General features: G+C 48.3%; 1 protein-coding gene across 1 annotated transcript in view; it reads right to left on the bottom strand.

Moving 5' to 3' along the window:
- Positions 1 to 20755, bottom strand: part of dlgap1b (discs, large (Drosophila) homolog-associated protein 1b) — a 29291-nt gene extending 8536 nt beyond the window's left edge. Inside the window, exons 1-4 of the mRNA XM_068747730.1 lie at positions 19673 to 20755; positions 18432 to 18646; positions 14874 to 15051; positions 13491 to 13749 (exon numbers count right to left, since the gene is read on the bottom strand). Coding sequence (XP_068603831.1) covers positions 13491 to 13749; positions 14874 to 15051; positions 18432 to 18646; positions 19673 to 20755 — 1735 coding nt within the window. The remainder of the gene's footprint in view (positions 1 to 13490; positions 13750 to 14873; positions 15052 to 18431; positions 18647 to 19672) is intronic.
- Between the last annotated feature and the right edge of the window lie 1564 nt (positions 20756 to 22319).

Here is a 22319-nt window from a genome sequence, read left to right on the forward strand (position 1 = left end):
AACACACTCGGGGGTCGGTGCATGCCCACCCTCGCATGCGCTCGCACCCGGGCCTGCAGACGGGAATAACATTGACGTGACCCAGCTTAACATTTCAGCCTCTGGAGACCACAGACGGCGGCGACTTGGACATACGAGCGAATAGAACGACGCGTCATCAAAGAAATGGCTGGATTGAAGTTGCAGCGATGGCGTGACAACAGCGAGGGGAAAGAATCTCACCAAATCAACCGCCGCGATAAGACAGAAGCCAAGTCTCCGTTTTCCACAGAAACGATAAGGAAATAGTTTGATCCTCTTGCAGCCGTGGAAGCATGAGGCCTCCCTGGACCTCCCACACACAGAGAGAGTCAAGGACAGGGTGAAGTGGGAATGTTCCACCAGACCCTTAGAGAGGAATTTGGGCAAGTCTTTCCACCACGTGGCGATAAACACTTGGCGAGCACGGGAAAAAAGAAATTGGGGGTTCAGAACCGTAATGTGGAGTTCTACTGAACGACTTCCTCGCTTTGACGGAAGGGGAAGTCAGGAGTTTCGTGCCCCTTCACTCAGACGGAGCCGTGCCCCCCCCCCCCCCCCCGCTCCGTTATCCAGCAGGGATGAGTTTGTGAGTGACACAACTCTGGTGGCCCTCTGCCAAATCCCCCTTTTGACAAATGCTTCAAAAGTCCCATGCTGACAAGTTGGTGTGAATAGCGGCTCTCGGTGGAGCACTCCCCCCCCCCCCCCCCCCCCCCGGGCTTCATCATATCAAAGAAAGTGCTCTTCCCTCCCCGGAGACAAAGCGAAGCCTGCATACATTCAGGGGAAAACAGAATTGCTCATCACCTCCTTTTGTTTTTTGGGGGGGTTTGACTCTGCTGATTGGCGTCTCATTCGTTTCTCTGCATACGTGTTAAAACATTTCTTCCTGTTCATGTTACCGGACAGACTTTAAAGGCAGGCAGCTGTCTTTTAATCTCCAAGCGTGCAATCTTTGATTGGCCACTTCAAAAAAAAAAAGCAGATGGTTTGGTTTTTAAGAGGCGAGCTTACAGGAACGGGCTCCCCCGCGCGGGGGCTAAGGGCAAATCCACCACCCAACCAAACAAATACAAAGGCCCCCGGAAAGGGGGCGGTCAGCATGGGCGAACGTTGACAGCTGAGGCCAGCTGCACGGCGTTTGGGACGAGGGTCCGCCAGAGGGGGGAGAGGGCAGAGACGAGGAGGAGGGTAAACGATGGAGTGGTTGTGTCCGTCTGTCCGTCTCTATCACACACACAGACAGAACCAGCTGGAGTTCTTTGTGATAGTGTCACCATGGCGACGCATGGCAGCATCAAGTTTGCATGCAGGCCTGGAGGCAAACAGCAAGCAGCTTCTCTCGGCTGTTTGTTTACCTGCGCCGACGCACGCCTCAACGCCAGCCGGCAACAAGGAAACAAAAGGCAGGGACGACGGAGGGGGGGGGGGGTCACAGCTACCGGATCCTCAACATCAAATAACCAACGGGACAGTGGCGCAGCGGTGGCAGCCAGGTGTCGCAAATGAACATGTAATGTTTGTAGAGCTTGAAGCTTTGGAACGCTGAACTCCACCGAGCAGTTTGCTTCGGGCTCTGCGGCGCGTCACGAGGCATGCCGTCGCCGATGATGCGCCGCTGCTGCATAAGATGACGCAATACGAACAGACTAAACGGCTCGATGCAGCCGGAAGAGTCTATGAAATGTTAAGAATAGCTAAATAGAGAAAGTTTGAGGAGCGAAAACTACACAATAGTCCTTTAAAAGTCCTCCATGAGTCACCTGGACGCCTCCCAGAAACCCTCCCGCCAGTCTACGGCTCTCAGCCGCCAGAGGTCAAAGGTCACTGTAGAGGGTTTCTGCTCTCCAGATGCCTGAACTCACTCCGACACAATAGCGCCCTGTGTGAGTCTGTGTGTGTGTGCGAGTGTGTGAGTGAGTGAGCAAGAATAGGTGGCAGACTCTCAGAATGCCTTTAGAAAGAAATATATTTAGCATGTGTGAGTGATTGCTGCACAGAGGGGGGGCTTTCACTGCAAAGTGTATGAGAGCTGTAAACATCCTGCACTAACTGCACCCGCAAAATGTTTTAAGTTAAACACAAGCATGCGTATCAGAGCCAGACACTTGTTAAACGCGCCTCCGGTGTCCCCCCCCCTACAGCGGCATCTACTGAGCCATGTGCTTTTTGGTGACCTCTTATTTTTGACAGAAACCCTCGTCCACGCCGGGTCAGAGGAGAATGATGAAAAAGAGAGAGAAACAATGGGCAAAGAAGTAAGAAGGCGAGGATAACTTCGCCATGCCGTTCCCTTCTGTTCCTGCACATTCCAGCTGCTTCGTGAGGCATGAGCCTGAGCATTAGCTGTAACACTAAAGCTAACACGCCCCCCCCCCCCCCCCCCCGCATCTCACGCATGCTTTCACTGCACTCGGTTTCCCACCGCCGTCGCTCGCAGACTGAAACTTTCAGCGCAGACCGGCTCCCTGTGCAGGGTGACACATCACGAGCTGGCAAAAGCAGGACGGGGGGCAACTGGGGGGGGGGGTTAGTCATCAGTTTTCACTGAGTTGTCGTGGAAAGCTCATAATCTCAGAATATGCTCCTTCTTCAGATCCAGGATGCAGAGAGAACAGCAGTTTCATGAAGACGAGAGGAAGAGTCATGACGGGGCTCGGCTAAGTGGATAATAGCGTCCACTTAGGCGAGTAAAAATACCACATATCAACACAACGAATGCTGCAACCACACCGTCTCCATGTGCTAAATGCATCTGTAAAATATGACAGAACCGAAAGTGTGTGTGACCACCGCGTAGCACAACAAACTAGCAGCAAGCCTGGGGAGTAATAGACTCTGGGACAAAAAGTACTCAGACACAGCGAGTACTGAGGCGCACGCAGGAACCCGTGTTGAGAGGGCCGGCGCACAATGGCGATGTCATGTCAGTACATGAAGGATCGCCGCTTGCTGCAGCTGCTATTTACATATAAATGCAGCAGAATGTGGTCAAAAGTTCACTCCTTCATTCCAGGGTTCTGTGCAACAAGTGCTCTAAGGGGGGGGGGGGGTCAAAACCTCATTATAAAATGACAGAGCAGGAAAAGAAAAAAAAAAGCAGCAGGAAAACTGGCTGATGTTTTTTCTTCTTACAGCCACTGTTCTGGGAACGCCATGAAACATCAGTGTGTCGTTTCACAATGCTGGTGTTTCTTTTTCTTTGCTCGCATTCCTTCCCCTCTCCCCCCCCCCCCCACCCCCCGTTTGCCGCTCTTTGTCCTGACCACTTGGAGGCACGGAGGCGAAAGGAGACACTGGCAGTTTAATCCACCGCCAGAGGCATTGCTAAAGCCATCTGGGCCCAAAAACAAACGTCAAGCGTTTCCTATATGAGAGGAGGGAGGGAGCGGGTGGATGGATGGAGAGAGGGAGATGGAAAGTTAAGGATGGGAGAGAGAGAGGAGAAATGAGAAAAAAAAAAAGGGGGGGGGGGGGGGGCTGAAAGGTAGGAGGTACGAGACTGAGTAAGGGGGATTGTTGGAACAAGACCCAGCTATACTGACGTATAGCGTCTTTGTGGTTTCCAGTCCTGACCCGCTGACCCTATACATCCTGTTCAGGGAGGGGGGGGGAAAGATGAGACGGCAGCTATAGGCACTGAGCCGGCGCGATGCAAAACGCATGCATCTGGGTAAATACAAATATCTAAGCAGATGCTACGATCCGTCTCTCAGGTGCGACTTCTCACACCCAACTTCCCTCTCTTCCTGGGTGTTTACATCCACTCCCTGCAGAATCTTACGGCAGGGGGGTGGGGGGACAATGCACTCAACATTCCCACTCTCCTGCCGAGAGCCCTCGTTTGTCTCCCCGCATTCCTTTGCCCATTCATCTCTTTCTCTCTCTCTCCCCTCCTGGATAGGGAGGGGTGAGAAAAAAAGAAAGAAAAACCCTCCTGCTACTTTTCACGTGGGGGGAGGGGTACGAGTGCATCTTAAAACCCTGAGTGGAATCAGCCCCTCTTGAAAGCAGCACCCCCCCCGTTTTACTTGGTTAGTGAAGCAGCAAAGCTCAAAAAATGGGGAGAAAGAGGAGATGCATTCTTTCCCTCCCTCCCCCTGTCTCTCAGTGCGCACCGGGCGTGAGTGGTGGCTTATTTTTAATGACTGGGTTTTAAAAAATAAAATAAAAGCGGGAGGGGGGGCCAATCTCTTCCCTCCCTTCGGCCTTGCTTGTGCACAGGCTCAGACGCTCAGGCACACACATGACTGCAGAGGAGTCTGGGACGTTCACAGAGAAGTCTTTAATTTGCGCTGGGGCCCGGCCTCCCACGCCGCACGGCCTAAACCGCCCGTTTTACAGCCGTGCAACGCTCCTCACATCTCCTCTGACAAACTCCCAACCCGTCCCGAGCAGCGAAAGCAACATGAACTCCCAACCGACACAATTGAGCCGTCAAGCCGAGTCTCGAAACTTTCAATATCCTGTCAAGAGAACAGAAAAAAAAATATGTTTGTCTTTGCATTTTTCTTGCCCAATCTCAATGGATGAGCTTTAACTCCTCTCACGGCGTTTTTTCATTCGCCCGGGGGCTTTATGGCTGCAGGCCCTGCCTTGCCCCAGCTTTAGCATGTAGGAGCCATGAGGATCATCCACAGTCAACACTGCACTGAGGAAATCCTTTCGGGGCTTTAGCTCTTCCTTCGCTCCCGCTGATGCCAAAACATCGACAGGAAAGAGCAAGGAGTCAGGCGTGGGGACGGTGTCTACCTGAGAGATCGGCCCTTGCCCCTCCCTGCATGATCAGAAATGCCAAATGGGCCGTTAATATCTTGAAAGGCAGAAGAAAAAAAAAAAGATCCTGAATGCAACAGACTCTTTTCAGCAGCAGAATGGTGCATGTGTCCTCGCTACAGAGCGAGAGACGGTAGGGGGTTCACTGCCGCAGCCATTCTTTGTGTTTGCCATCGCTCCGTCAGCTCCTCCCTGTACCCCCCCCCCCCACCCTTTCATTTCTCTCCTCCCTCCTCGCCTGCCTCGCTTCTAACCCAGAGCAGGAGGAGTGGAATGAATGACATTGTCTTCCTTGTGCTTCCTGTGTCAAAAGACATCCAGTACGCCGGTCCTCCTCCCTAAAACCGGCACAATCAAAGCATTCCGGGGCCGTCACAAAACTGGGAGCAATTAAGTCGTAAGTAAACCTAAAACATCTAAGAGCTGCAAGAGCTACAGATTTATCCGCTTTGACTTGAATTCTGCTTCAGAGCGTGCCCAAGCACGAAATCACTGCGGAAGTAGGTCATGGGACGTGCGCAATAATTACACACCAATGATAACGTGCTATAGAAATGTCCACACAAGCAAGAATCAACAGGTGAAATTAATCTGCATGGGCCACCTAGAGTTACAAAGCGTCAGAGCGTCATGTTACAGATGATTTTGGGGGGGCATATTTAACGCCTACAGGTTGGACCACATTCAAGCGGCGGCCGTGAAAGGAAGCAGCTTGGGTTGGGCTGACATCTAGCGAAAGATTTGATATTGCACGCCAGGAATTTCCTCATTTCCTGGTTTTCCATCTGGACCACGAGGACGTCGTGTTCAGTGGAGCGCGGTCTCACGGCTGAGGCTTCCAAACGGAGCCGAGAGTGTGGAGGCTGGAATCTGCTCTCCTGATGACCGAACCCCTCGAAGCTGACAGGGAGCTGAATGAAAGGGATGCTGCGTGTGTGTGTGTGTGTGTGTTTATCCCCTCTCCTCGTGTCAGTGAAAAAAAGCGACACTGCAAGTTCCCACTGGCTTGCATTCTCAGACAGTCGTGACAGGATGAAGTAATTACTGAGTGGTTGACACACCAGCATGACGAGGATTTATCCCCCCCATGCAGGAAGAGAGATAGCCAAATCACAGTTTACCCACATCGAGTTCCCAGTTCGGGCTTGATCCTGCAGCTGCAAATGAGCGAAGCCACACACAGACACTTTGACAGCGTGCAAACCCCATGCCGGCACACGCTTAAAAATAAAATTAAAAAAAATCCCTGGAGCTTCCGACCACAACTGGTGTCTTTTCTCTTTTTATTCCGCGAGCATACCTGCGCTGGTGTGTCACCACATGCCTCCGCCAAGCCCCTTCCCGTCAAACACACCTACTTGCACCATCAAAGCATGTGGAATGAGCATTCTGCAGCTGTGTGTGTGTGTGTGTGTGTGAGAGAGAGAGAGAGAAAGAGGGCAACCGAGACAGATGACACCAGAGTGCTGTTTAATTTACACCCCTTTGAATAATAATCCCACCTGAGCGGATGGTAGCTTTGATCCCCCTGACACACAGGTGTATTTCCCATGCATGTGCACACGTAGCTAAGGCAAGGGCTTTATCTGTCCCTGTAATTAACAACAAAGTAGGAACCAGAGGACTACCCAGAGTGTGTCTGTGTGCGTGGCGGCCTGAGGAACCGACATGGCGGGAGGGATTGATGGAGCATTCCTACGGAACGTCTTCATCTTTTGATCTCTACGTCTCTCGGGAGCTTATGCATCAAGCAAAGCAAGACAGTCAGTAAAGATTTAAGGCAGCAGTATCCCATTCGCCGATTAACCCCTTTTCTTTGTCCTGGATTTTACTGCCTTTAACACACACACACACACACACACACACACCCACACATAGTGGAACTTTTGAAAATGCACATAATGTGCCTGAAATTAATGTCTGACAGCATTTACCACATGATAAAACTTGATTGCCTCATGTGCTGGGACTCACCGCATTGTGGAAAGACCAAAAAGCAACTAAGAGATGTACTCAGAATGTGGGCGTGAAGCGCCCTCTAGTGGCAGAACGTAAAACTACAAAAAAGATAATTCAATGCAAAATAGAAAAGCCACAGCGTATGATCAAAATCAACAAACTAAAGAATATAAGATTTTGTGCATAGTTTATATATATATATAAAAAAATGCATGCAATATGTCTGCAAACGGTATCAAGTTTATTGTTATACTAATACTATTTTTTACGAGTATATACGATACGATATTTTGAGTACACTCACTTATTTGTTTATAATTAAAACCCAGCCTTTTAATTCCATTACATATCAAATAGCAAATGTAGAATCAAATGTAGAATCAAGAATGTATGAAATCTACACATTCCCTTGACCATTACAAATAATTTAATGCTATTATTATAACTGAGGTGTTTTTGATGCATAAAGCTCACATTTAAAAATATTAGTGCATGCAAGCGGTTTTTATTGCCAAGAGGTTGCACTGACCTGGTCGGGTTAGCCTGTTCTCGCAGGCTCTACCGTGCTTAATAGCTTAGTGTTTTTACAGTTTTAATTAACAGACATATTTTCACTCGACCTTGTCCTTTCTGTTCTTCTGTGTGTGTGTTTTTTTGTGGATTACTATAAATCTTTCCCCATGGCAGGAATTAAGAGACCGACAAAACACTGAAGTCGAAAGACTTGAAGGGAAGAGAAAAAAACAGCAACTGAGAGACACTGGACTTTCTTCTTTTTATGTTCCTGAAATTTAATGAGGATATATAATTTCCCGGCTAACATCTGACCCTCATCCATTTTATAGTGTTTTCTCTTTTGCAGTTTAAGAGCTCCCTTCCATCGGCTCTCTTTTTAACGTCACTGTTTATGTAGACACCTTGTACCTTTACTACATGACTGAAATGGGACTGAGTCCCAGAGCAAGTGTTTTATCGTTGACTTGATAATTGCTTCTTTAAAATATACTACCAAATACAAGAGAGGGGGGGGGGAGGGGTGAAATCTTAGCACCTGTTATAAGTGAGCATTGCCGTGAAAATATGACTGAATAACTGAGAAGTGCATGTTGGATGGAGAGAACAGAGAAAGATGGGGAATATTGCAAGCTATGACCGGATCGGTTGGTCCCTAGAGTCATATAAATTTGTTTTTGTGTGATGATGTAATTGAACAAACAATGATTCTGCTCTTTCAAAATGGCCTCGCCAGCTGGGAACAGCCACAGCCTGAAAGCGCTCGTTACACCATTACGTTAAATTGCCGAGACATTTAAACAGCTGGTATGTCAAAATACGGTTTGCGTAACCGGGCCCCTTGAGAAAACGTTTTTGCAGGATGAATTTTGAGCCGGCGCTGATGGATCAGAACAATATGTGAATGGAACTAATGATCCCTCGGGGTAAACAGACACACCGTTTAATTCAGCTGGGGGGGGTGGAGCACGGTGGGAAATCATCCAATGCCAAAGAAAATACATTTTTATTTAATTTACTATCAGAAAATAAAATATATCTTCTATTAACTGACTCTTAAATGTCTAATTAATCGTTTGATAATCTCGCCTTCTTAGTTGATCTCCAGATCATTCAGGAACGCTAAAATAATCCAATGTATGTGGCCTACTTGGCTCAGGAGTGTGCGCACGCTGTGTGTGTGTGTGTGTGTGTGTGTGTGTCCATACAATGTTACACTCCGGAGAGTCTTGTCCGGGAATAGAAATTTGGAAGCTATGAGGTGATGGGGCAGGAAGTAGCTGGCAACAGGGGCAAATATCAGCTAAAGCCTCGTGACCCGTTGAAAAACAGATGGAGGGTTGTTGACGGGGGGGCAACAGTCTGCTGTTAGGGGCCTTCCACTGGCCCTGTAAGCCTTGAACTTGAAGTGGCACCAGTGATATATTTTCCCATTAGGCCAGTCGGGGGGGGGGGGGGGGTGCCCGCCCTCTGGATGTTCACTTTAACAATCGCAGAGTGACATCTTTGATGAATGAACTCCGATTCCAGAGGCGCCCTGCGTTTGACCTGAATCACCGGACCCTGCAGAGGCGTGTGTTGTGATTCCGGGCCAGGCGTCGCTGTGTGTGACGCAGGCCGCACCTGTCGCCCTCGCCCCCTCTCAGATATGACACGAAAATAGATCGAGAGCTGGAAGGGGATCGGGATTTCTCAAATACGAATGAGAGGAGGGGAAAGGAAACGGCACGTGGGTTCATATCAGCATCCTCGCATGTTCCTCATCAAGGCATACGAGGAGGTGTATTTTGTATTTGAAGTTGAATTGCATCTCATATTTATTTTTGAGAAATTTACTGACATTTTATTTACTGTGTTTATTCGTTTATTTTGCCGTGATTCCCTGATCCATATTTAAATGTCTGATCTTGATGGCTGAGGGTCTTTAAATGCCGTCTGGGATGGGCGAATGTTTGGCATCACACCCTAAGGACAGCAATCAAGCACATTTATCATTGCATCAAAATTTGGCCAGATGTAAACACCAGCTGTCTCCAATTACCACAAGCATATAAAGATTATTATAAAAAGAAAAGACCTACATCGAGATAACCTTCAGGCTTTCATTATGTTTTTCTTTACGCTTGTATTCTTTTCTTTAAATTACATTTGGAAGTTGTAATTAAAAAATATAAGTTAATACTACATTTCCACATGGATTTACTGGAAGTAGCTGAATATTTCAGTGTTAAGCGCATTTCTTTAAACACGCATCTTCCGGCATTAATTTTCAAAGTAAAAGCCAGTGACGCACGCTAAATCTCACTTTGTCTTTTTTTTTTATCTTCACAATTATAGCAGTAACTTTTGACTACTTGCACATTTACCGAGCTAAATTCAATAGGACATGCTACAAGTCGAAAGAGTATCACATTCTCGCTGCTTGCTTAAACAAAAAAAAAATAAAAATCAATTCTACGGCTACATTAACTAACTTCCGGTCTGCGCTGACGCAGCTCAAATAACAAAACGCAACAGCAGCTTTTACTCACGAAGGTCGACCCAGTAGTCACACATGTCGAACAGAGCGATGTAAAGACAGCGAAGTGGCGCCATGACAGCTAAACAATCAGCAGCAGAATGTCCAGAGGAGTCGCCTCATTTCCGCCTGTCCTCTCTCTGATGTCAGGCTGTGCGGACGCGCTTTGATCGCAGCCCCCCCTGCCCGTTTACCCTCATCCCGTTAACCCCACATCTCCTTTTTTATTTATATTTAAGCAAATATGAATCTGAAGATATTCAATCTCCCTCAAACAGAAGAGAACTCCAGGAAAAGTGCCACGGATGGCGGACATTGATTTTGTTTTTTTTGCTAATTGGAGTTGTCTGGTAGTTTTTTCATCCCCCCACTCAAACAGCAGCAGAAAGGGGCAGCAGGAACGGAGTGCTGTAGTTTTAACTCAGCCCCTGGAGGCAGTGTTGCACAGGCTGTATTTCAGCCTGCCATGGAAAGAATGGGGACGATGCAGGAGCCCCCATGCAGTGATTCAAAGAAAAGTCAAGCTCGCAAACCTGAATTAGATTTGATCAGCTTACTGTTCCACACCAAAAAACAATACTTCAGTTTTATGACTGCAATACATTTTAGGAAGCTGCTTCCACCCGAGAACAATCAGAACATAAAAAAACTGTGGCACATTTCCCCAAACTTAAACTTGTGTATATCCTGTTTCTAATTGAATGTCAATTTGTCTCCTCCCGGGGGGGGGGGGGGACAACGACGACACACCAACAAGTTGATTTACCCACACTGTGAAAAGGCAGGGGATCTGGCTGGTTGTGTAAAAGGCCAAGGAAGAGTTAGACAAAGCGGGGTGAGAAGAGGCGATGAAGACGCGGCATGGAGGATCCGAAGGCGCAGGGGGCAGTAAAATCCTCATTAACCGACGGCTGTGGATTCTCCAAAGCTTTCATTAATCCCATACAAAGGAGCTGGCATCCGGGCCAACACGCCTGTTCAGGGCGGCATGTGAACGTTTGCCTATGTGTGTGTGTGTGCGCGTATACGTGCCATTTGGAGCTGAGGAAATAGCGGCCAATTGATATTCACAAAGAGGAGATCAAAGGACCAGCCTTCACTTCTGTCTCCGTCCTCAGGTCTAAAAAAGCTCATCACTAATAATGGGCAGGAGCGGAAGAGTGGGCAAAGTGGAGATGAGCAAGAGAAGAAGCTGACTGCCCCTCCTCCCACTCATGTGTGTGTGTGTGTGTGTGTGTGCGTGTGTGCATGTGTGTGTCATATTTTGGGTGTGAGGACAAGTGGGAGCAGAAACCATTAGCACAGGCTGGTTTTCTGAACCTGCCTGCCTAAACCATCCTTCAGACACATCATGCAATATTCACCACAACAACATCTTCCCTTCTCACTTTGGGATCCCATCTGATTTCCTGTGAAAATGTATGAGCGAGTGTGTGTGCGTGTGTGCGGAACAGCAGAATAAAAGCGGTGACCGTTTACTTGTCCATCGGCTATGCGCATGTGGCAGAAGAGAAGGAATCCATCCTTCAGACTGTCCCAGTCTACGTGTAAGAGCTTGCTTTTCTTCTGTGAGTATTTGGGGGGGGGGGGGGGGGGTTAAATAATATTGTAATATTATTGGACTTTTATTAAATAAATATTTATTAATATTATTTCACTTAATAACTTAATAAGATCACGTCTGCAAATCATAAAGTGCTGTATAATAATTGTGATTGCTTCTAAATGACGGGCCTTGAATAATATCATCACTTCAAATGCGAGCTGGACATAAAATGCTTTTTTTTTCTCAAAATGATGCAGAAGAAGAGCGGGATCGTACTAATCAGCCTTCATTGTTCTTTTTTTTTGGAGGGTTCCGTACCTTTATGCTCGCACTAGACATGGTAGGATGAGCAAGGTACGCACTAGCTGCCTGCTAAAGTGTCCTTTCCTGCGCCGCTCCTCAACCTTTAACATAAAAGCAAACTAATTTTCTTTGAGCAGCCCCCCTCCCCCCCCCCCATCCTTTCAAGCGCTACTAATACATAGTTTATGGGCGTTAATTGAAAGTGTCAGAGAGCCCTTATGAAACATTGATTTCATACACCGATGCTGTGTTAACTCCCAGGCGACCCCACTGTGACCCTTTGAGAACGAGACGACAGGAACGGTCATCATAGAGATCTTTTTTTTACGCTCTCCTTCCAGTCTTCCTCAATCCTGCTCCTCTTCAATCACCTCCTTCCCTGGCTAATTAATTACCGTGATTGAGGACTGCCTGGTGGAGATTGAAGGAGTGATGAATTGTGCGGCAGTACGACCACGACGGTAACATGAAACGGCTCTCCTCTCGTTCTGCCGGCGCTGCAGGTGAACTGCCCCCCCCCCCCCCCCCCCACACACACACACACACACACACACACACAATGCCCTTTAATATATCAGTCGAACCCACTCTTGCAGATGATGCGGATATAATGAGGCCGAAGGTAACGAGAAGCTGCCAGCCCAGTGGTGGAGAGCTACGTGAACCACACGGCGGACTGCCATTAATTGGATGCCACAGCGTTATCTTGTATTATTAGCTGCCACCCAGCACCAATATCGCTCGCCTTTCTTACACCCCATCCATCAATCGTGATCTCAAGGGCCAAAAATGGAGTGAAAAAACAGCCGCAGGGAAACTGCTTACGGATGTGAGTTTTTTTTTTTTTTTTTTTTTTTTACCTGAGACGGGTTTAAAGGTGTTATTTAATGATTACACAACAAGATAACTGCCTCAGATGGATGGAAGATGGAGAAATAAAGACTTCCTTTATCAGGGGTGACACAAGAGAGGAACTGTGCAGCTGGAAAACTAGTTAGTCCCTACAACTCCTGATAGATGGTCTTCATTATCACTCCCTTTCACAGGGGAACGAGGTCCACTTGATCTTTTCAGGCTACAGATAGATATAGACGCAGCTGCACAGATCAGGAACAACCACCATGCGATGGGTGGATATAGCCGAATCCCTCTGCTGCCTCTCGTCGTGGCCCACCCCCCCGCGTCACCGTTAGACATGAAGCAATAGCTTCATAGTTGGATGAAAGATCTCATTTGCACAGATTTCATCCAATTCCAGTTTTGTAGAAGGGTCATTGGTAGCAAATATACAACAGCATTCAGCAGAAGACAATTTAATCCCTTTTGAAAATGATTGAACGATTGGAATTCAACACATTCTGTTAAGTTTGGAGACATTTTGTCTTTAGAAAAGTATGGAGAGAAGCTCCGGGCGACAGTCTGCAAAATGTAAGGGAATGGGGCTTTTTGGCTTTTCAGTGGGAAACACAGAAGCATCCGGCGCTGGATGCCAGCACCACTCAGCATCAATACTGCATGCAGTAATGCTGGAAATGCCAAGCGCTCCAGACCATGAGGCACACAAGAGGGCTAAAATAAGACCCAGCACTGAGCCTTACGGGCCGCATAAGCTCTTTTGTGCATTCATCATATTGTATACGAGATGAAAAATGGGTCAGATGGATAATAATGTAGCAGGTCTGAGTCCGCAAAGTGAAAGCATTACCCGGTAAACTTCTTTCCCTAATGAAGAATAATGGAAGAGGCTTTCAAAAGGAACGTCTGTCTCACTCATTTCTGCAGGTTATGCGGCACATCTATGATGCACATCCCCTATCGATTGATAACGTGTAGTGAATGCATGCTCCCGCTGACCTGTGCTGCTCTGGATGGTCCTGACGGTGGTGGCGGTACGCGGGGGTGAGTTGGACCTCCTGTTGCCGACCGCGACGACGCCCCCCTCTTCCTCTTCCTGAGAGCAACCTTTCTCTATGGCACGCACGTAGCTGTGGCTCCGCACGCGGAAGCAGCCGGGCACGGGGAGGTCGAGGGCATCGACCGCCTGCGACTCCATCTCGCTGAACACCGACTCGCACACGGCCTCGATCTGCCCGTTCACCTCCACCTCGCTCACCTGTGGCGGAGGGGGGGGGGGGATACGTGCAGACATGGAGTACGTGTACGCAAACGTAATCCAGATAAAGGCAACGGGGGGGGGTCACTGTTAAAAAGGTGCACTTCCAGTAATCTGAGTCATGCAGGTGAATCCTATCTGGAAAGCTCGATTCTGCAATCAGTCTGATAAGATCAATCTCAGTGCAGTTTAAAAACACACGATCGAGTATAAAGAAGAGGCTCAATTCCATTTCTTGAAACCACTTCATCCCTCCGAATGGGACGTGGCCAGAGATGAAAGGTTTGTGTGGCTGGTCTGGTGAGTGTATTTACTGTGGAGCTCGGCGACAGAAAGGTTTCCGGACCTCGATATAATCCAGCAACGTTGCATTTTTGTGTGTTTTTTGTCGCGTGTCCCGCCATACACACACACACACACACGCATGCAGAATATAACAGCTGGTGAGAGCGATAGGGAGCCCGGCAGCATCTCTTTCATTCCACGGCCTTTCTGTAGCTGTCGGCTCCGGCGTGTCCTTCTCCTCTTGGCCGCTCCATTGCCAGGTTTTTTTTTAAAAAAAGCGTTTCAAGCGTTCATCTTTCAGGCCTGCCAGGCAAACCGTTGCCCCTTGGCTTCGGAAGGGAGTGCATGTCCCTGCTACCCCGGGCAAAAAAAAAAAAAAAAAGGTAAGCTATGCTCCACCGCCTGTCACTCCAAATAACATGGAGTACGAAGCTGCTATCAAACAGCGCTTGCATCTTATCCCGCAGCAGCCGTGACATTAACGGACTTCCGCTGCCTCTCATCAAATCAAAACAAAGTGAGTATCATTTGGAAACAGTCCCTATTTCTATTATTTATAACGTTCATTCGGCTGCATTTTTAATAAATCAATGTTTATTCTGCTTGACACAGGAAAACGGGATTAAAGAGGGGAATGAGGGGAAATTCTTTATGCCCCCCAATTTAATTAGACTCAATTTGCCTGTAATCCTCATAATTTGGTCAGGATGGTGACCTGATTTTGAATTCACACCTGATGAATTTCTTTGCACCCCCCCCCCCCCCCCCCGCCGCGCAACCTTACTGAATAAAACACAGGGGTCGAGGCAAAGAGGCACGGGCCCCCAGGTGCCACTAACCTGGCTGATGGTGCTCATGGCTCTCATGTAACTCTCATTTCGAGAGCGGAACTTTGGCGAGGCCAGCAGCCCTGCCGGGTCCAAGCTGTCCAGACTCCTATTGATGGAAACCTCACTCACCGCCCGCAGGTAGCTGTGACTCCGGATCTGGAGCTTGGGCGAGTGCTCTGCAGAAATCCTGCCACGAGAAGGACGCAAAGAGAGAAGAAAGGAGGAGATTAAAAGGTCACAGCTGGGGGGGGGGCGCACGTTCGAAGAAGGAAAAGAGAGCGAGGGAAGGTTTTTGGCCAGCAGTGCGTCGGAACGTAAACATGCCGATCGATCGACAATTGCCTTTAGGAGACAACCCTTATCTAATCAACAAGTGTAGTGTAGCTTAGGAAGTCTGTCCTTGTAAGCATTTTCTAAAACACTTAAAGGTAATAACACACATAGGTCAGAAGATGAAGCGCGTGTGTGTGTGTCTGTGAGGTATGTTTATAAAAAACAACACAATCAACAAGAAAACGCACGCAATCACAGGAACACATCCCCGTCTCCAGGGTGGATGAATACTCTTCTCATTAGCTCGCACCTGCTTCCACCGTGGCCGCTCAGCGTGCTTTAAGACTGTGTGCGTGCGTGTGTGCATTTGGGGACACGTGATAGAGAGTGCGTGTGTGTGTGCGGGTGGGGGGTTAAGCAGTGGTCGGATGCCAGATAAACAATAATCAGGGGAAGTAAGACCTAAAAAGCTGAGTCGCTTTCCTCTCGATGAACATCGTGGCCTACTAAAGCAACTTCCTGAAAGCAAAGTGCGTGGACGAGAAGAGAATATATTTCTGGATAGAAAGTCTATTCCAGTTCATGAGTAAATTAAACATGTCTTTTTATGGCTCTCCAGATCTGGACTGCTGTAATTAGATATTTCCTCCTTAACGTACGGGATCTGCAGGAGGGCAAACTAGATTACTGAGTCTCGGGTGAACGTGCATCTTCATGTAGCCACACCGTCTTCCCGACATTTCAATGCTGAGCATCAGCTACTGTAAAACCGCTTTCAACTGATACCCACGCTTCGCCAGTTCATTTTAGCCACGCAGTTCATTGTTGTTTCATCTGGTTTTCCATGGGACGGGGGCTTCTATGTTTTTTTTTTAAATGCATATTTAGGATGATGATGCAAAAGCTGAATGTGGTTTGTTTGTTACAGATTCAAAGAGCAACTACAAGTGTAATTCATAAGTTAGCCAACGTACTAACAGAAACGAGGAGCGGCTCCATTCAGCTGAAATGGCCAACCGGGATGCAGGACGTGTGGGTGATTCATGTCGAGGAAGAATCAGCCCACCAGCACCATTATCTCGATCCACATCTCCTGATTTCCCTGTGGGGCTGATTATAGGGAGAAGCAATGATCAGTACCACCAGTGGGTGGGGGGGGGGGGGGGGGGGCAGCTCATCCCAGGGTGTCCTTCCATAGAACGACTGACATTAATGAACACACGTTCCTCTCTGACAGTCAGGAATCAGGGCGGGCTGAAGCCGTCTGTTGATTTCCATTGCATTGATGGGAGTTCTTGCTATTCTGGATTTTTGTTTTTTGGGGGGGGGGCGGCCACTTTCCCTATCCTCCATTACCTTTTACCTTCTCCTCTTAGTCACTGCCTGAATAACTGTCTTCAGAGCCATGGCTGTGGTTTTAGGGTGGAATCCAAGGACAGACCCGCAGAGAAGTGATTACTGCAACCTTTTATTCAGGATGTCTGATCTGGCTGAGAAAAATACAAAAATATGAAAATATCAAATCTAGGCCAGGAAGAAATGAATTTGCAGCAGGAAGAAAGGCGACTTGCTTGCCGGCCGGGGATTAATTTCCAGTCCCTTAAATGCTCTCGTTATCTGCGTGTTTTTAATAAGCCGGAAGGTCAGAACCGGGCGAGAGTAAACAAAACCTGCAAATTCTCCGGAGCCATTCATCACTAGACAAGGACGCGGTAGTCACGGGATGGGCTCTGCCCCGTATGGAAGAACAAACGGCGTGTTTAATCCTTGCCGAGTGAAACACAGACTTACATTTGCTCCCAAATGCTTCGTGTGAGGAAAAAGACGTCAGCCCCTCCTTTAATTCTCTATCGCCAACATTCAGGCTTCGTTTGCTCCACTGGATTCCATCAGACGATGATGATGCCGTTCCTCGGGCCAGATTCAAGTCATTAGCGGGCTCCAAGCCGCGACACGTGCACTTTACATGACAGTGCGTGTGTGTGTGTGTGTATAAATCCACAGTGAACGAATATAATAATTAGCATGAATTGGAAAACGAGGTAGGACCCACGTTAAATGAAAGTGTCCAGTGTCTCATCATCCTGGTTCCTGTTGTCGTCGTCTTTGTTTTCTTCCTGCCTCTCTGATTGCCCCAATTAGTTTAACCTGTTCATAATTAGCCCCCCCGTGTATTTAATCCCTGTGCCTTCCCCGCTTTTATATGTCAGTTCATCATCACCTCCTGCCTTTCTCTGCCTGTTTGCCCCTATGTGATTGGTAACCGATCGCATTGATGTTGTGTTATCAGATGACTCGTTGGGATTGATTTGTCAGACTGAGTGGGATTTTTTTTTTCAGCCTTTCAGCCCATTTTAGTATCTTTGAAACAACCTGCCAGGTTTTTTTTTTTTTTTTTTTTTTACTTTTAACTAATATTGTGGCCTTGATTGGATTTTGATTGAATTTGGAACAATGACATGATTGTTACATTTGTTTTGCCTCCTGTCAATCTGTTTGATTGAGAGCATTATTGATCACTTATGTAGCACTGGCTTGAAATGAAGTTGGTGAAATGCAAATGTGTAGCTTTGAGGTACTTTGTAGGCTACGATGATGTAATTTAGCTGGCTGGGGGGGGGGGGGGCTCTCTGGCGTAGCAAAGCTTTATTTAATTTGAGTACCAAGCAGCTTAGCCGCCTGCGCTAACACTGGGCCTCTTTTTTATTAACTTGTGACTTATCTGCGGATGACGTTGTCAGAGCGTGTCATCTTAATGGAATTATTCATGAGCTCACGCTGGCAATGAAAGGATGCCGCACAAAACAACAAACAACTTCGTCAAAATCTGCTCTCGGCTTCAGAATGACTCCGGCGGGGAGAAGGATATCCCTCGTGTTCTCTGCCCACAGCGCATTTCTGAATGCGGCTTCGTGCATTTCCAATTAAGGCTCCAACTTTTCAGAGTGCGTCGGTTGTGAGATTGTATCTTCTGCCTTCATTTCTCTCTGTTGAGTTTTCTGTCTTTGTTTCGTTCTCTTGATCTCTGCAACCAGTTCAATGGAAACTGAACATCATGTTCAGCAGCATGCGCTGACACGGACATAACACATACACCACTAATGCTGTTCGTATATTAAGAGATTCTGTAGAAGAATAGAACTCAACAAACATTTACTGCCCACAGCGTCACAAATGTGATGAATTGGGGGGGGGGGGTGTCACCTTGAGAAATAGTTCCCCTCTTTTGGTACAGTTCTGATAAATGGGCTCATTCAGAAACGTATAAACTGATAAGAATAAAGAGACGCTTACTTGAGCGTGGTCACCTCAGTGAGCGACGGCTGCGTGGCCTTCAGGTAGCTGGCTCGTCTCGCCTGGACTTTGGGCGAAGGTTTGGGGCTGCAGTCGGAGTCGCCGCTGTCCTCTTCCGCCATGGCCTTGATGTAGCTGCCGCTGCGCATCCGCCGACACGGGATCTCGTCATCTTTTCCCAGCGGAGGGAAACCGCTCCAGTCATCCTGAGGCACCTGTGAAGATGTGCACAAGTCATCCGGACGCTGAAGTCAACGGCGTCCTTCCTTGGCCTGATATAAATACATGATTTGTGTGGTGAATTCACGCCTTGATATCAGTGCAATGTAGGGTTTGCCTGCAGAACCCTGGCCTATTTCTGCTCTCCTGACTTTTTTACCGACACTAAAGAAGGTTAAAAACCAATAGAGGTAAAACAACCTCCAAACCCTAATCTAAAAAAGAGAGAGAGAGAGAGAGTCACACAAAGCGGACATGAAGAGCGAGGGAAGACAAAGGAGGGTTTGTTCAGCAGAACGACCGAGTCCAAACGCGAGTGGCTGTCATGGAACTGGCTCCGGAGTAAAAGAAATGAGACACAGAGTGAGAAAAGAGCGCACCAGAATCATTCAGCAGACCTGTTGCGTAGCTAGGAGACCGAGCTGGCCTCGATGTAAACGGTCAGGGATGATGTTAAAAAAATATATATAGAATTTATGGTCACAGAGAAAAGATGAATCATTTTACTCCTCAGTGTATCACCGTATTTCAAATGTTCTAACCTTTTACAGCATGTAAGTGCGAACTTTAAAAAAAAAAAGGATTACGACACTAAGCCCACGGAGGTTGAAATAACACGTCAGCTTCTTGTTTTATAGGTTTAAAAAAAAAAAACCCGCTGCAGATTAAAAACTGGTTGCTCTCCTTTTAAAGCCCATTTGTCTCTTCCGGAGGAGAAAAACGAAAGATGTCTCTTTAAGGTCGGGGGGGGGGGGGGGGGCTGCAGCGATAGCACCCGTTTCCAGGCTGTTGTAATACACGGTTCCTTAGCAAAACAGATAGCTCTGTGTACTCGTCTGCATGTGTGACCACAGGCACATGAAATGAACCGATAATTATTTAAGACAGGAATAATGTGGTCTCATGATGATCTTTTCTTCAGGCACACGTACGAACAAACATGCACAAATACAGATGCATGGAGGACGGGCGGCACCAAAAGCGTGACATGCCGGAGGGCGGGGCTGGTGTAACAGTCCTACCTGTAGGAAATGGCAGGTGCGTCCCTGCTCGGCTTTCACCAGAGCTTTATCTAGGTTGACCGAGGCCTTCTGGTAGACCTCTCTTGCTCTGCTCACCGTCAGACTGGAAGACCACAAGCTCTTCTTCAGCTGCACTTGACCGTCCAGAGCAGCGACCAGGGGCATGGCGCCGCCGCCGCCGCCGCCGCCCGCCGCACAGGTCGAGCACTTCACATCGTTGTTGCTGCGTGATGTCTTGAGAGAATGGGCGCTGATGGTGTTGTAGGACTCCATGAAGTACTGAGACTGAGATTTGTCCGGGTGCCGCCCCATGGTCATGACCCCGGAAGACAGGCCTCCGCTGCTGCCCCCGTGGTGGGGGTGGTAGAGGCACACCTCCCGGTCGAGCGTGTCGTCTGAACTCCAGTAGCCTGAGGTGGCAGTGCGCATTTTCGGTTCTGACTTTGAGCGGTCTTTGCTCTTATTGCGCTTACTGTGCTTTAGGGTGCCGGAAGAGGAGGCCGGGTCATCGGGACTGGGTTTGCTGCCGTTCATCCTCCCGAGCCCTCCTGCGCCGGACCCAGAGGGCCCCTCCAGGGAGTGGGACTTGGTGAAAAGCTTCTGGACGGAGTGAACCAGGTGACGGATTCGACCAGGGCTGTCACTGCGTTGGTGTTCCACCGCAGTGCGCTTGTACTGCAGCGTGTGGTAGCCTTCACGCCGGACAGGCGCCTGGCGCTCAAACTGCTCCAGCAGGTTTGAAGGGATGCGGTTGTTGCTGTTACCCCCGCCTCCTCCACCTCCTTTAATGCCCCCTGGTGGCCCTGTATAAGGCACCAATGCTCCACATTCCTCCTTTAGCTCGTGGTGAGAGTTGTAATGCCTGCGAGGGAAGGTACAGCTGGCCAGATCGGGGTAGGCACTGCACTCGGACTGGAAGGAGCTGCGCTGGGTGTAGCAGGGGCGGTCTGCAGGATAAGCCTCCCCAGGGTTGAGGAAGTAGGGCCGGCGATCCGAGTGCCCCAGGGTCATGGCGTCATATGAGGGGTCACAGGTCACTGTGTGGTGCTGACTGCGGCTGCTGGACAGGCCTTTCATCGTCATTGTGGCCGGGTTGACAGGCACATCCGACTGCTGCCGCAGGGAGTTTGCACAGGCCCCCAAAACTAGATTCTCAAAAGGAGCACCCAGACATGAAAAAAGAGCAGACAAACACAAACAGGAAGATAAGACACAGCGAAGAGAATTAAAAATATCTCTCATTTGCATAAACTCAAGGAGCAGAACAACATCTGCATCTGCTTTCATTTCATGAAGATGCTCTCTGGCACGTGAGAAAGCTCGATGATGTTGATGGGACTTGGGCCTATTCTTTCATATCTGCCCTTCAAAACTTCAGAGGGAGAATGTCTAAAAATAGCAGCCACTTGGCATGTGGTCCCCGAGATCCATATCTCTCCGTTACTCGTCCTTCTCTTCCCGCCGAGCTCAGCGAGAAAGTGACAAGGAAGAGAGGAAAGAGCGAAAACAAAAACATAAGAGGAATCGAGATGAGATCGAATCTATTTCCAGCTCCAAGTGTGTTCAAATGGTAGAAATCAAGCCTCAGAGTAACCCGACAAAAATAAAAATGAGAGTTCCTGACGGCAATCCAGAGGCCTAAGCCACCTCCAAGAAGCCGTCTTGATCGCTGATAATTGAACAGCTGGCATGCTCCAGGTAGACCCTCCCTCCGCCCAAAGAGAACCAATCACAGCCTGATCCCACACTTTCACTCCGTACCTCCCAGCTCTCCTCCAGAGCCCAACTAATAGGCCGGTAAAACCCAGCTGACAGCTTCCGGGCCGGTCGTGGGCAAGCGGCAATAAATGACCTTTCCTTTAAAAGGAGACAAGAAAACAACAGCATTCATCAGCAGCCTTAAACCGCCTCCCTTGCCCATCTGGAGCCGCGGCGGGCTAGCCTCTGAACCCACGGCGTTTCCAAATGACTTAGCGGGAAAGCTAATGAGACAATAATAAGAGCCCACGGAACACCGGCAGCAACGTGGCGGCAGCGTGGCCACGTCTGAGCGGGGGGAATTCATTACTGTGATTTATAATGCGCCACCAAAGAACAGTGTGGTAAATAAAAAGGAAAAAACGAGGAGGCGGGTGAGAGGAAATGAAGGGAGGAAACATAACAGGAGAAAATGAGCGAGACAGAGGAGCAGAATGAAATATTAGATCAATTCTTTACGAGAGTGGAGGACGCTGTGCAGGGCACATACAGGACGTATTTATGCGGAGGAATGTAGTGAGTCAGATTTGTTATTTACTTTCATGGAGCTATAAACTAGACGCTGGATGTGCTGAAGATTGGGCAAATTATCCTGTGATTTTCCCACTAAACCATGACCTCAAATCGCCATGAGAGAGAATCAAGCCAAAGTATTACAGTAAATGTGTTATCCTTCCATTTTTCAGACTGAAAATGTAAAAAAAAAAAAAATATATATATATATCCAGCAGTGCCCACCGCCCAGAGTGCGCTGCGTGTCGCACAGACCCACACAGTGTCCCGCTTCTTGCAGGACACTTAGAAAGTGGGCTGCGCCCAATGAAAGGTATTCATTGCAGTCGACAGAGATCCCTTCTGTTGGTCGCTGAAGCACAGAATGTGACCTAAA

The sequence above is a fragment of the Brachionichthys hirsutus genome, chromosome 14 (assembly GCF_040956055.1).
Source record: "Brachionichthys hirsutus isolate HB-005 chromosome 14, CSIRO-AGI_Bhir_v1, whole genome shotgun sequence".
NCBI lineage: Eukaryota > Metazoa > Chordata > Actinopteri > Lophiiformes > Brachionichthyidae > Brachionichthys > Brachionichthys hirsutus.